The 14357-nt window shown below is 35.4% G+C and overlaps 1 protein-coding gene across 13 annotated transcripts in view; it reads right to left on the reverse strand.

The window, feature by feature from the left end:
- Positions 1-14357, reverse strand: part of CCDC122 (coiled-coil domain containing 122) — a 30775-nt gene that overhangs the window by 5017 nt on the left and 11401 nt on the right. For 6 of the 13 annotated variants that reach the window (XM_025049023.1, XM_025049021.1, XM_006914955.3 and 3 more), the window contains 4 exons: positions 12766-12855; positions 12124-12239; positions 4554-4952; positions 3686-3802 (listed from right to left, as the gene is read on the reverse strand). In XM_025049023.1, the coding sequence (XP_024904791.1) occupies positions 3686-3802; positions 4554-4952; positions 12124-12239; positions 12766-12811 (678 nt within the window). In that variant the 5' untranslated portion in view covers positions 12812-12855. Of the gene's footprint in view, positions 1-3685; positions 3803-4553; positions 4953-5453; positions 5669-12123; positions 12240-12765; positions 13134-14357 lie in introns of those variants that run through there. The other 7 variants (XM_015591837.2, XM_015591834.2, XM_015591835.2 and 4 more) reach the window with 4 other exon arrangements.

The following is a 14357-nucleotide window of genomic DNA, read 5'->3' on the forward strand; positions in this document are numbered from 1 at the left end:
AGCTATGTAATTGTTGAAAAATTACTGAAACTAATAAAATAATGTATATTAGCTATATTTTAATAAAATTTTTTTAAATAATGAAGCTATATTCGAAAGATTTTTATACATCAAATATATTCAAGAAGATATAGGTCCACTGATGCATATATTATATATGTCTACTTTATAAAATATATGTGCATTGATATAGCCAATAGAATATATTCATAAGGAGATTATAATGACTAAATATGCTTATATTCATGTTCATAGAATATATTAATAGAAATAAAATAACAAATTTCTGGTTAATCAATAAATTTGGTTGGTTGTATATTAGCCTCCTTTTGAAATTATTCTTCAATAGTTAAGCTATGAAATGCATACACGATAGATCAGAATAGCATCCCCTAAGTGGGACTCTAGATCACCAGCCACAGCTAGTGCTCCATATCTTACTTTTACATCTTGTTTATGTCTCTCTCCAACTAGAACTCAAGTTCCATAAGGACATGGACTTTTATCCATTTATTTTATTCACCACTCTATCATCTGAGCCTAAAAGAGTAATTGCCACATAGTATGAACTCAAAATATGTGTTGATGAATTAATGAATAAATATATAAATAAAATGAGACAGTTTTTGTAAAGCAAATGGCTGCTAAACTTTTTTGGGAACAACGTTATATAAAATATATTGCTAAATTCTGTATTGTTCACGATTTATCCATATGAGTGAAAAGTCTAAACTTCCATCATTGCTAAGCTATAACAAGGTGCTCCAATTCCCCTGCGGGAGTGACACCAGGGAAGGGCACTTAGGGAGCCAGGAATCTGCCTCTATACTGGGTAGCAGAAAACCACACACTGCTGTGACAGTGGAGCCCACTTGGGAAGCCTGGACTTCTACCCCCATCTGGTGGTAATAAGGCATCCTTTCCCTTCACACTGAATGTCAGAGGAGACCTAGTAGAGAGATAGTAGTAACAAGTCCACATCTACATGGCATCAGTGGAGGCCACACAGAGGAACTGACAAGGTGCCCCTGCCTCTCCCAGCCAGAGGGTTATCAGCAGAGGCCTAGTGGACAGCCAGAATTCCTGCCCCTGGCCAGCAGTAACAAGAGTATCAATGGAGACTGAGAAGGAAATCTGAATTTCCATCACCACCCAGAAATAACTATAATCCAGAATCTTAAAAATAATACCCACCATGTCCAGATTTCAAAGAAAATCACTCATCAGACCTAGAACGAGGTTCAATAGCAGAATGTAGGGGAAGAAAAAAGAATCAGTGAATGAAAGCTAGAATACTGGAAATTACTCAATCTGAACAGAGAGAAAAACACTGAAAAAAGAAATGAACAGAGCCACAGGGACCTGTGACACTAAAACAAAAAAGACCTATTGTTTGCATCATCAGAGTCCTGACAGTGGAGAAGAGGGTAGAGCTGAAAAGGTATTGGAATAAGAGCCGAAAATTTCCCAAATTTGCCAAAAGACAAAAACTACGGAATCAAGAATCTGAGAGTATTCTAAATAGAATAAATCTAAAGATTCATGCTGAAACACATCACTGCAAAACTTATGAAAAGTAAAAACAGAGTGAATCATGAAAGCAGCAGGAAACAAACACCTTATCTATAGGGAGAAAAACAATTTTAATAACAGAGGATTTCTCATTAGAAATCCTGGAAGCCAGAAAGAACCGGCACTGCATTTTTTCATCTGTAGAAAGAACTGTCAACTCAGAATTCTATATCCAGCAAAAATATCCTTCAGGAACAGAGAGAAAATGAAGATTCTCAGATTAAATAAACTAAAAGATTTTGTCACCAGCAGACCTATCTTAAAAGAATGAATTTAGAAGTTTTCTAAAGAGAAAGGAGATGATAAAAGAAGAAATCTTAGGACAACAAGAAGGAAGAAAAAAATATGGTAGAGCAAAATTATGGGTAAATGCAATAGACAAATGGAGAGGTCTTAGCTAAAGGGTATGGAGTTTCTCTTTGAGGTGGTTAAACATATGTAAAATTGACTGTGGTGATGGTTGCAAATTATCTGTGAATATACCAAAAATCATTATGCACTTTAATGCATGAATTGTGTGGTATGTAAATTATATCTCAAAAAATCTGTTTTTAAAAATCAAAATAGTGGTAGCCTGAGGAAAGGGGCACATGAGAACTTTCCGGTCATGATCGGGAAGTTTAATATCTTAGTCTAGGTGATGGTAATGTGGGTGTACGTATAGATTAGTCAGAATTAATCGAGCTAAACCCTTACAATCTGTTCACTTAATCTTATGACAATTATATCCCAATAAAGTATATTAGCATAAAATTATTAGGAAATCTCAAATTCCTTTCCAAAATACTTTTACCAATTTATACTCGTATCAATATTATATTAGAATTCAGGCAGTCCACATCTTACCAATCGTAATATTGACAATCTGACAGGATAAATATGGGACCTCATGGTCAATCCCTCATTGTTAATGAGATTAGTCATGTTTTCCATTGTTTTTTGGATATTCATATTTCAAAACAAAAGAATTTCCATACCATTTACCCAATGTTCTGCTGGCTTGTTTGACATTTTCTAATCTGTTAGTCATAATTTGTTTCAAATACCTTCTCTTAAAATGAATCTTTTTTTGTTTTGGTGCATTTCAATACTCGAGAAATTTAATGATACACCCAAATATTTAATTATGCAGTTTGTATGTGTTTCTTTTAAAGGGAATAATTCTGACTCGAACGATTAAGTTTGTTCCCTATATTGTCTTCAGTACTCCTAGAAGTGTGTTATGACAATCTTATCTCATCTTCTTTATTTTATTTATAAAGCTGATTTATTTTGTTTGCACCAATCTCTTGATTATTTTTGTTTCATTAATCATTTTTTCTATTTCTATGCCATTTATATACTATCTTACTATTTATAGTTTAATAATAAATCTTGATGTATAAAAGAGCAAAAATGAAACAAACCCATTTATTTATATTACTAGTAAAATATAAGTAAAATCACGGTGTTTCTTAAAGAAAAGGTTTTTATCTTCGAGTTCATCAGATGCTTTTTTATTGTGTTAAATTAGTCACAAGCAAGTTAAAGACATGAATCTTTTTATTCTCCAAATTAATGTCTTAAGGGTGGAAATTATTTATCTTCCCTTAACATACTCTCTTCCATTTTCCTTCCCATTCGACTAAATAGTAATGACTACAGAAGTCTATCGCTGGTGCCCCAAATTCCGTCTCACTTTCAGTTTTGCAGATTGGTGTTTTTTAATTGATTCCATAATTGCAAACATGAAGTTAGAGGGCTGTAGGACACCCATGAATTCATTGTCTTTTACTTTATTTTGAGAAGTCTCTGGTGTCTATCTAAGAATGGTCATCTTTTTTGACTCTCTAGCCATTAATTGGGTACCAGGTTGTTGGTGGCATGAGACCTGAAGAATTCCAGGCCAGACTTAAACAGGAGCGAGTGCTTCCTTTGTCTAAACACATTCATAGCTGAGTATCTTTGAATGGGGGAGTTATTTCCAATTATCTATTAATGATTTGTACTTATCTAATGCTTTTTGTAGTTTTTGTTCTCTAGCTGTTTGGAAGTAAACTGTGGAAACTATGAATACAGCATAAGTTTAAGAAACGATCACGTAAAAAGTCAAATCCAGATAATTAAGACTTACCTCGATTTCTTTTCTTAATTTTTCATGTATCTTTTTTTCTTTCTCAAGAAAACAAGTTTTTTCAATGATAGATTCTTTTACAGTTATAATTTTATTCTTTAGCATTGTAATATCATCCTGTATGTTTATAAAATTTAAAATATACAAGTCAAACAATTAATGGTCAGTATAAATCCTAGATTTTCAGTGTTTCTATAACTTCAGAAAACTAGCCATCATATTTAATTTTGATAAACAGGATTTGAATATTACTTCTATGGTACAAATAATAAAAAAACAATTATCCAAACAAACAAAGAAACCTTAGATTTGAAAATGGAAAACTAAAATTCAAATGAAAATAAGACATAAAGGATAGTGGTAGTTTAAATGGCAATTCCAGAACAACAGTGTAAAGGATACTTTTTAATTCTCTAGCAAAATGATATTTTAAGTTTGTATCTCTCACTGTCTTCAGAGAATAGTAAAAGAAATAGAAAGATGCTTAATTCATATTCTTTACATAGCAGCATTAAGCGTACTAAATCGACATAGATTAGCTTAGAAGGTAGAGTTTCAACGTTTTTGAGTCACACTTTCTGTAACAAATGGATTAATTGTTCACTGTGATTTTGTGTGACTATGTATTTTTCTTAATCCATGGGAGATCTGGGGATGTTTTCTTTATGCATTTGCACGTTTGGCATAGTTGTTACATAACTCATGTACTTATCCCAGATTTTTAAAGTTGTGATAATAGTTTCTGAATCTAGTTAGAGCAGCAGTGGGTATTTAATTAAGTTTATGATAAATTTATCACTTATAAAAGTGTACTTGAAAGAAAAAAAAAAAAAAAGAAGAAAAAGTTTCAATAAGTGCTATATCAAACCTGTACTTGCTTCATCCGATTTCCTTCTGGATTTTGGAGATCCTGCCTAAGTTCCTCTTTCATTGTCTTCAGTTTTTTAACAAGATCTCGTTTTTCGTGGAGTTCAATCATAAAAGAATGTTTGCGTTCTTCCTCCCCCAAACTATCTTTATGTGCTTTTATTTTTGCATAGTATTCATTATATCTTATCATGTGTTCCTCGAATTCTTCTTGGGCTGCTTCTATGTCAAATTTAAGCTTTACATTTTCTGTATGTAAGGCTTTGATTTGTGTTTCCAGGTTTTCACACTGAAGTTTGCTATTCTCCATGGCAGCATCTTGCTGATGAATCTGCCTTTCTGTTTCTTTAGTTTCTGCAGAGACAGATGCTATCTGTTTTTCCAGCTCATGAAGTTCATTCTGTAAAATATTTCAACATTATTAATTCAACACGATATTCACATGAGAGGAAAGTTATTTTTTGACCCATAGTGCATGTAGGCAAATCACAACATAAAAAATATATATTTATCAGATATAGAAAAATTGATGTACAATAGAAGGAAACATGCAATAACATAAGATTATGGTATAATCTCAATGGGAACCCAGAGTTATATATTTCTTATTATTTATTGTTCATCTAATTCTAAATATTAAAATTTTGTCATTTATTTTAACATTTTATGTGTAAAAGATACTTTACAATCATCTTACTAATATATTTATGGGCATCAGAAGTACACACTGAAGAAAGGCAGTATGATATACATGACAAAGACTTGAGTTAAAAAAATCAAAAGACATAGATTTTGTGCCCTTAGTTCTATTGACTAGTTGGTATGACCACAGACAACTTAATTACCCTATCCGATCTCAGTTTCCTCCTTTGTAAAATGAGTATAAAGATGTCTACCTTACCTCTTGGGCATTTGGCAGTTCCACCAAGTACCACGTTTTTAAAACTTCGTTTTCACACCGGTTCTCCCAGATATCTCTGAGCATTCCTTCTCAATCACAATGGTTCCTTCAAATGCAGGTCTTCCTCAGGTGCAGTCACCGTAACTTCCTCCCCTCACTCTATACATACTCCTTGGGTAATCTTATCCATACATACATCTCGAGCTATATATATGCTGATGAGTCACAGAATAAAAGTGGCTGTTGAGTCCTACACCCAGCTGCCACTAGCCATATCAAACTGATCCATGTCCAAAGCAGCCTAATCCTCCCCGCATCCCACCCTGTTCTTCCTTGTTCTTCAATTATGTATTGTCAGAACCACAAAACCTTAGTGACGTACAGAAATAAGTGTTTATTGCTCACATGACTGAGAGCAGCTGAAGTGGGCTAGATGCTGACCTTGGTTAAATCTGCTCAAATGTCTGGGGTTTGGCTGGCTGTAAGCTGGCTGTAAGATGATTTAGTTTGGCCAACTAGGCCAGCTGGGGTGTTTTGGCTTTGCTTCACATGTACCTCAACCTCCAATGGGCCAGGCCAGGTGTGTCCTTCTCATAAAGATAGCAGATGCAGAAGAATGGAAGCCCAATTACTGAAGACCTTTTTCAAGCTTCTGTTCGAATAACATCTGTTAACATCCCAGCTGGTCACATGATGAAACTCACAGTCAGGGGCTAGATGTATGCCCACCCATTGTGGGAGGGCATCGTAATGATACATGTCTGAGTATATACACAAGGATGAAGAATTGGGACTGAAATGCAAATTACTACACCCCTATTTTCACAAACTAATTAACTGATGGTACTATTTTGGAAGCACCCTTATTTCCTCCATTCTCTGTACTGCCTGTATCTAACTGCCACCAAGTCAACTCTGCAGGCCATCCTCCATCTTTTTTTTCTGTGTAGTACGATTATTCTCCTTGGCAAACTTATAATTTTGGGAAAGATGGACTATGCTAAACAAGCAGACCCAGTCTATCCTTTTCCTGGCAGAGACAGAAGAGGGAAGTACACTGAAAAACACAATATGCTGATGAATCTCAATCTTCATCTCCAGTTCTGATATTTCAAATGCCCACTCGATATTTCTGTTCGTGTATCAACTACATGTTTAGAAAAGAACATTTCACTTACACGCTCACCATGTTCCTCCCCCAGTCTTCCTGAACTCAATAAGCCGTACTTCTTTCCATCTGAGTATTCGAGAACTTAGAAGTCATTCTTCATTCCTCCCTTTACCTCACCTCCAACAAACGACCAGCGAATCTTGATGGTCGGACCTCCAAAATAAAATCCCAAATTCACTTCCGGCCAATTTTTGTAGCATTCTAGTTTCTAATCAGTCTCCCTGTTTCATTTCTTCCCCCTGTACTTCAACTAGGCTCCCTGTATTGAGCTGAAGAATCCTTTAAAAATATAAATCATATCATGTTACTTCCCTGCCCAAGTTCCCGCAGTGGTTTCTCATTGTACTAATAAAATTCAAATTTCTACTGTGGCTTACACAAGGCCGCACATGTTCTAGTCTCTATCCACTGTTCCATCTCTCTCATACACTATTCTCTCCAGCTTCCAGCCTCCTGTTTATTAAACATGCCTGGTTCCCTCCCACCTAAGGGCACTCGTAATTGCTCTACTTTAGAATTCTCAGCCCCTAGTTATTACCTGTTATTGTCTTTGTCATTCACAGCTCGGCTTTATAATTAATCCTCTGAACTGTCTTCCCTGGATCAAAATATAAATTAACCACCCACTCTCCTCCCCCAGTAACTCTCAACACATTATCCTATTGTATTTCTTCTTTAACACATCGATCAAGGGAATATTCTTCATTTTCTTTATCTCCTCATTGCTCGCCTCCTCTGACTAGAAGGTAAGCACCACGAGTGCAGTAACCTTGTCTGTCTTCTTTACCACCATTTTCTCAGGGCTTAAAATAGTGCCTGGCACAAAGGAGTGCTCAAAAAATATTAAATGAGTGACTAATGATGCACATGGAATGGGATACATGCCCTGCCAACTGGACTAGGCTGTTGACCCTACTGATCAATACGGGAAGAGATGACATTTGTAGTTAGTGATTTGGTTGTCTTAATAGACTGTTAACTTTCCTTTCTGGTTTGAGTCGATTCCTCCTCCAGTCTACTTAAGCTCTTTCACCAGAATTAGATTTCGTCACTGTTGATGTCCCTTTCTCCTCCTCCCCCTCTCCCTTCCTCTCCTTTTTCCGTCAGCTCCTTCCTTCTTCCTCCTCCTTTTCCTCTTCCTCCTCTTTGCCCTCTTCTCCTTTTTGTTTGTTTATAGATTTGCGGCATACTTGATGTAAATAAACTGTACATATTTAAACTTTACAGTTTGATACACTTTTATGCTCATAAGACCATTGCAAGTAACATAATAAGCATATCCATTTCCCATAGAAGTTTCCTCCTGCTGCTTTTTAATTCACCCTTCCCTCCTCGTCTGTTTCCAGGCAACAATTCATCTGCTTTGTGTCATTTTCAGGAATTTTACATAAGCAGAATTATACAAACTATACTTTTTAAGTCTCCTTTCATTCAGCATACTTGAGATTCATCCACATAGTTGCATACATAGCAACAGCTCTTCCTTTTTATTGCTAAGTACTATTCCTTGTGTGGATCTATCATCCTTCGTTTATCCATTCATCTGATGGGCATTTGGGTTGTTTCCAGTTTTCTAATGGGCATACACTTATTTTTCTTGGATAAACAAGTATCTAAATAATGGAACAGTTGGGTTATATGGTAGATATATTTTAACCTTTTAAAAATCTGTAAACTGTTTCCCAAGTGGTTACACCATTTCACACTCCAAGTAACAGGGTCTGAAAGTTCCAGTTCTTCCATATCTGTACCAGTGTTTGGTATGGTCCATCTTTTTAAATTTAGCCAATCTAGTGGCTATTGAACCTATCTTATTATCATTTCACAATTTGCATTTCCTTAATGATTAACAATATTGAATATCTTTTCACATGCTTGTCTTTTTAATATCTTCTTTCATGAAATGACTGTTCAAACCTTTTTTCCACTTTTAAATTGTTTGCCTTCTTGAATGACAAAAATTCTTTACATAGTGTAAATACAAATACACTGTCAGATGTATCTTTAAATATTTTCTATGATAACCCAAATGCCCAGTGGGCCCTAGCAAGTATACCTAATTTTCATAACAGTGTCTTTTAATCAGAACTTAAAAAAAAAATATTTAATGAAGTCCAATTAAAAAAAAATGTGTTCTATTTAAAATATCATTGCCAAACCCCACAAAACCACTAGACTTTTCTCTTATGTTTTCTTCTAGGCAGCTTTAATTCTTACATTTAGGCCCATAATCCATTTGGCATGAATTTTTGCATGTAATACGAAGTGAAAGTTGAGGTTTACTTTTTATACATGTGGCTGTCCTCCACCATTTGTTGAAAGACTACCCTTTCTCTAATGAACAGTCTTGGCACCTTGTCTTAGCTCGAACTGCTATCACAAAACACCATAGACTGGGTGCTTAAACAACAGATATTCATTTCTCACAGGTCTAGAGGCTGTGAAGTCCAAGATCAAGGTGCAGTGGATTCGGTTCCTAGTGAGAGCCCTGTTCCTGTCTTACAGACAGCCGCCTTCTCGCAATGTCCTCATATGGCAGAGAGAGAGAGGGAAGGGGAGGGGAGTGGAGGAAGAGCACATGCCTGCCCTTGGGTCTCCTTCTCTCCTTATAATCCCATCATACAGGTCCCACCCTTGTAACCTCATCTAGACCCAATTAACTCCTAAAAACCCCACCTCCAGACACCACGGGGGACACAAACGTTCAGTCCATACCAGCATCTTTTTGAAATCCACTGATATGTGGGGGGCTATTTCGGGACACTCTGCTCTGTTCCATGGATGTGTATATCTATCTGTACGCTGTGACACACTGTCCTGATTACCGTACTCTATGATAATCTTAAAATCAGGTAAGGTAATAACTTCTAACACTGTTCTTCTTCAAAGTTGTTTTGGTTTCTCTAGGTCCTTTGGATTTCCATTTGACTTTGAGAATCGGCCTATCAATTTCTTCAAAAATAATGCCTGCTGGATTTTGAGCAGAACTGCTTTTAAACTATAGATAAAATGGAAAGAACAATGACAGCGAATCTTCTGATTCATTTAAATGGTATATCTCTGTATTTATTTTAGTCTTTAATTTCTCTCAGAAATGTTGTGCAGTTTACGAATTGTCTTAGTCTGCTCGGGCTGCCATAACAAAATGCCATAGACTTCGTGGCTTAAACAACAGAAATTTATTTCTCATGGTTCTGGAGGCTGGAACGGGCCTCGGCCTGGTCCAGTGCTAGTGAGAACTCTTCCTGGCCTGCAGAGGGCCACCTTCACGCTGGTTCTCACAGGGCAGAGAGTGGAGGGAGAGCAAGCACCCCAGCCCTTTCTTACAAGGGAAGGAATCCTATCAGGAGGCCCCACCCTCATGACCTCATCTGACCCTAATTACCTCCCAAAGGCCCCACCTCTAAATACTGTTACGGGGGCGGGGGTGGGGGGGGGTTGCCGCCCATAAACATTCAGTACATAACACAAACCTTTCGTCAAATTTACCCCTAAGTATTTCATAATTTTGATGCTACTGTAAATGATACTCCTTTTTAAATCTTAATTTCTGATTGTTTCTTTCAATATATAGAAACATAATTGATTTTTATAATTACGTTTATAGCTTATAATCTTTCTAAACTCACTTATTATTCCTGATAGCTTTTTAAAAAAATAGATTCCCAGGATTTTTAAAAGATAATCATGTCATCTGTGAATAAAACAGGTTTCACTTCTTCCTTTCCAATGTGGATGCTTTTTAAAAATTTTTCTTGCATGACTGCGGTGGCTTAAATGAATACAAGCTGTAAGAGCACACGTCTTTGCCTTATACCTGATCTCGAGAGTAAAACATTCACTCTTTCACCATTAGGTATAAAGTTAGCTGTAGGATTTAGGTAGATGCCCTTTTTTAGACTGAGAAACTTCGATTCCTACTTTTCTGAGAGGTTTTAGCATGAATGGATGTTGGATTATGACAATTGTTTTTTATACCACTAGAATTCCCTCCTACACATAAATTTAATAATTTGCTTCCTTCCTTAAAGCCCATCAAAACCTCATCACCTTTAAAATAAAGTCCAAGTTTCATACCATTCTATACAGCTCTCAGTTCTCAAAACTTACTCTACTATACCACCACAAACCACGTAGAGTTCTGTGAATATACCAACGTGATTTCAGGCTCTTGTGAATTTTCTCAGGTTCTTTTTGTCTGGAATACTGTCCTCCTCACCCCTTAACCCTTACACCTGTCCCAGGTACCCGATCATTCAGGTGTATTCTAACTGTCCCTTCAAAGTCAACTGAAACATCACTTTCTTTGAGATCGCTCCTCCTTTGGTGTTAACCTTGTGTTCATGCCTTTACTGCTGACACTACTGCTCTGCATGTAATTATTTACTTACTTCACTGTCCCCTCCTTCCTAGATGGCGAGAAACTTAAGAATGAGCAAAATGCCTCCATATAAGTGAAATAACATCTGTGAAAGTCTTTGAAGACTGAGAAGTGTTACAGAAAATTTCTTTGGAGAAATCTAAGACATTACTATTTTTGCCTTATATTCTATTGTAAACATGTAATCTTTCTAACAGTGACTAATGCTATGCAAATATTTATAAGAAATCCATATTACCATGATAGTATAATTATTATCATCATATCTCTGCTGATGCATTAATACCTAAAGCCAATATCAATATCTCATCCTAGCAAGGATGCCTTACATAATATTTACAAGTATGATTAATTCACTTCATCATCATGAAAATCTTATAGGCAGGTTCTATTGCTATCTCCGTTTTACAAATGGGAAAACAGAAGCACGAAATTAAACCAAAGAGCTGAAAGTACCAAATCTTGTCTCTCAAACTAGGCAGTTTAGTTCTAAAAGCTATTCTTTTCATTTCCATGATATATTTAATAATAATAAAAAAGCTTTACAGAGCACATAGTAAAGATACTATTTCCATTTTGTTTCTTTAGCTATATTAACGGAGTATAGTTACATCTAATTATGCTGTATACAAAAACCAAGTACGGCTTCCAGATTCTCTGTAATGGAATTATAAATATATTATGAAGTACAAAGAAGAGAGAAGTGTTCCTTATTTACTTTAAATATTCACTAGAAACTCATAACTCACAAGTGATAATTTTCAAAACACCGGCTTATAAACTTAACCTTCCTTCACTTCAGTATTTTAGGAAAAACTATCAAATAAAAGTTAATTTAAAACAATTCTAAGTGACACGCTAGGTTATATGCTTATACCACGGCTGCAATGACATTTTGAATCTTTGTATATTGAGTGCATAAAATGTTCTGCAGACTGGAATACTCATAGATTTCACTTAGGGATAATAGAATAATTAAAAAAGAGGTAAATATAAAAAAATATGAGTTTAAAATTGCCTCCCAAAATTAAGTGTCCTTAATAACTTCCCTGTTATTAATTTAATATAGTTTGGAGGAAAATCTAGACTTGTTTAGAAGACAGTACAAAACAGGTTACCTGCAAATGAAACAGAATCTTTTTGTGTCTTTCTATTTCTGATGTCTGCAATTGTTGTTGCTTTGCAACTTGCTCGACAGCATCGGTTAATGAAGATATGTCTTGTTGAGCCAGAGCTAGACAAAAAAAATAACGTACATTAAAAAATTTAAATGCAAACATTCTAAAAAAGTTATGTTTCTTTACTCAAAGTCATAAAAAATGTGATGCTTCTTCATAAATAAACTAAATTCAGAGTTGGTAATCTTCCCTTTCTGACTATAAACAAAACCAAAATAAAAGGCCATAATAACACATGATTCAAAATCGCCTACTGCAATGTTATACCTGTTTCCTTTAGGGAACAGTATAAATATTTTGATTGTCCCAGTTGTTTTTACCCAGACCACTTGCGCATATACTATAATTATATTGCCACTATAACAACTACATAGCAATTACAGTTGATGAATTTTCATTATAGGCCTGCATTTTCAGGTTGTTATGCCTTTTCTAAACACTGAATAAGTTTCTTCCTGGAGAAGTTTAACAGCTTCGCTATATTCCAATTTGTTATAAAATTTAACACAATTATCTTATCACATGTACTTTTTTGTTGCTGCCTATCTTTTCATTATTTATTTCCTACGACTGCTTTATTACCTTCTCCAAGAACTCCTCGACACCCCCTTTCTTCATTGCCTGGCATACTTCTGTGTCTCTTGTCTCCTTTTTGGTTCACCTTCTTTACTCCTACAGAATAATCAATGTTGATAATCTTTCACTTTTCTTTTTTTCTCTTTTCATATATCCTGCTGAGCCTGCAAGTAAATTAGTGGCCAAATACAGGGATGGCAATGACATTTCATCCTTAGTTCCAAGAATTAAAATACAGTGGTTAAGAATGATTCAGGAAGGAAGGCAGAACTGTATTTGAATTTGGTTCTCCATCTTTTCAGCTGTTAATAATCTTGAGCAACTTTCTTAACTTCTTTGATCGTCAGTGTCTTCGTCAGTAAAATCTCACAGGGCTGTTGTAATAATTAAAGTAACATGTAACATGCTGGGCACAGTATCTAACATACGTATATACATACATACATACATACATACATAACGACTAATTAATTACTATGGATTAATAGCTGGTACCGTCGATACTGTGATGAAATGAATTCTAAAACAATAGCCAGAATCAAGGAGAAACAGTGCCAAGTTAGATCAGCAATTTCTGTATAGAGTGTAGAAAATAAAGCACTCCTGTCCAGTTCTATTCTGGGCAGGGTAAGCCCTAAGCAGGTTTAAAACTGCATTTCAATCTCTTCTGTATGTAGGAGTAACTGATAAGATGAAGGGGTAGATATTTTTCTCCTTTGGAAGATGGAAAGAGTTCCTTCCTTTACCAACACAGCAAATGAAAGCTGAGTTGGCAGAGTCAGACATTACCAGTTTTCAGGAAAAGGGCATCTGGATTTGTCTGTCCATTCCTACACCAAGGAGTTCATTCGAGTTTGCATGATTATTAAAAGAAATGTAATGTTGTTAAATACTTCTGGAATTGTCATCTCCCATTTAACATTTGAACATATGGATTTTTTCCTATTTCGATGACATCCTTTTAAAAAAAATCTTCGCGATGATTTTTATAGAACCTGTGAATCTTTCCAATCATAAAAAGTCATGATAAAGTTTGCAAGCCAAAAGCAGTGAAATATTACCATAACAGGAAGGCATGTGTAAAGAAGTTTCTATAAGGAAATGTGCAAAACCACTAAATATCTTTCCTAAAGATTGGTTAAATACAAAGCACTTGTATAATAATTACATATGTTTTCAAAACCAAAAATTTAAAGGATTGAAACCTGATATATAAGGAAAAAGAAAGAACAAAGTTAAATTGCTTCCTGAATCAGGAGACTGAAATCTTTCCAGAAATATCTTACCAAGCTAAATCCGGAGAGCTTTACTCAGCAGAGGGTCAGAATCACCCGCTTTATGACTCTTTCCTGTTTTTTCTTTCCTTTTCCTTCCCCCGATCTCACTTCGAACTTGCCTCTTTTGCGATGCCTTCCCTGATGCTGACTGGGCCATTCACTCTGTTCACGCTATTTATCTATGTCCTTTCTGCTTCACATACAGACTACCCTGGATTAATACTAATAAATCCACATCTGATTTTCTCTCTAACTCTGTTGAATGTGTTTCATGATCACAGACTTTCTCCCTAATTCTGCCTACCTATATTTATATTTATA

The sequence above is a fragment of the Pteropus alecto genome, unplaced genomic scaffold (assembly GCF_000325575.1).
Source record: "Pteropus alecto unplaced genomic scaffold, ASM32557v1 scaffold35, whole genome shotgun sequence".
NCBI lineage: Eukaryota > Metazoa > Chordata > Mammalia > Chiroptera > Pteropodidae > Pteropus > Pteropus alecto.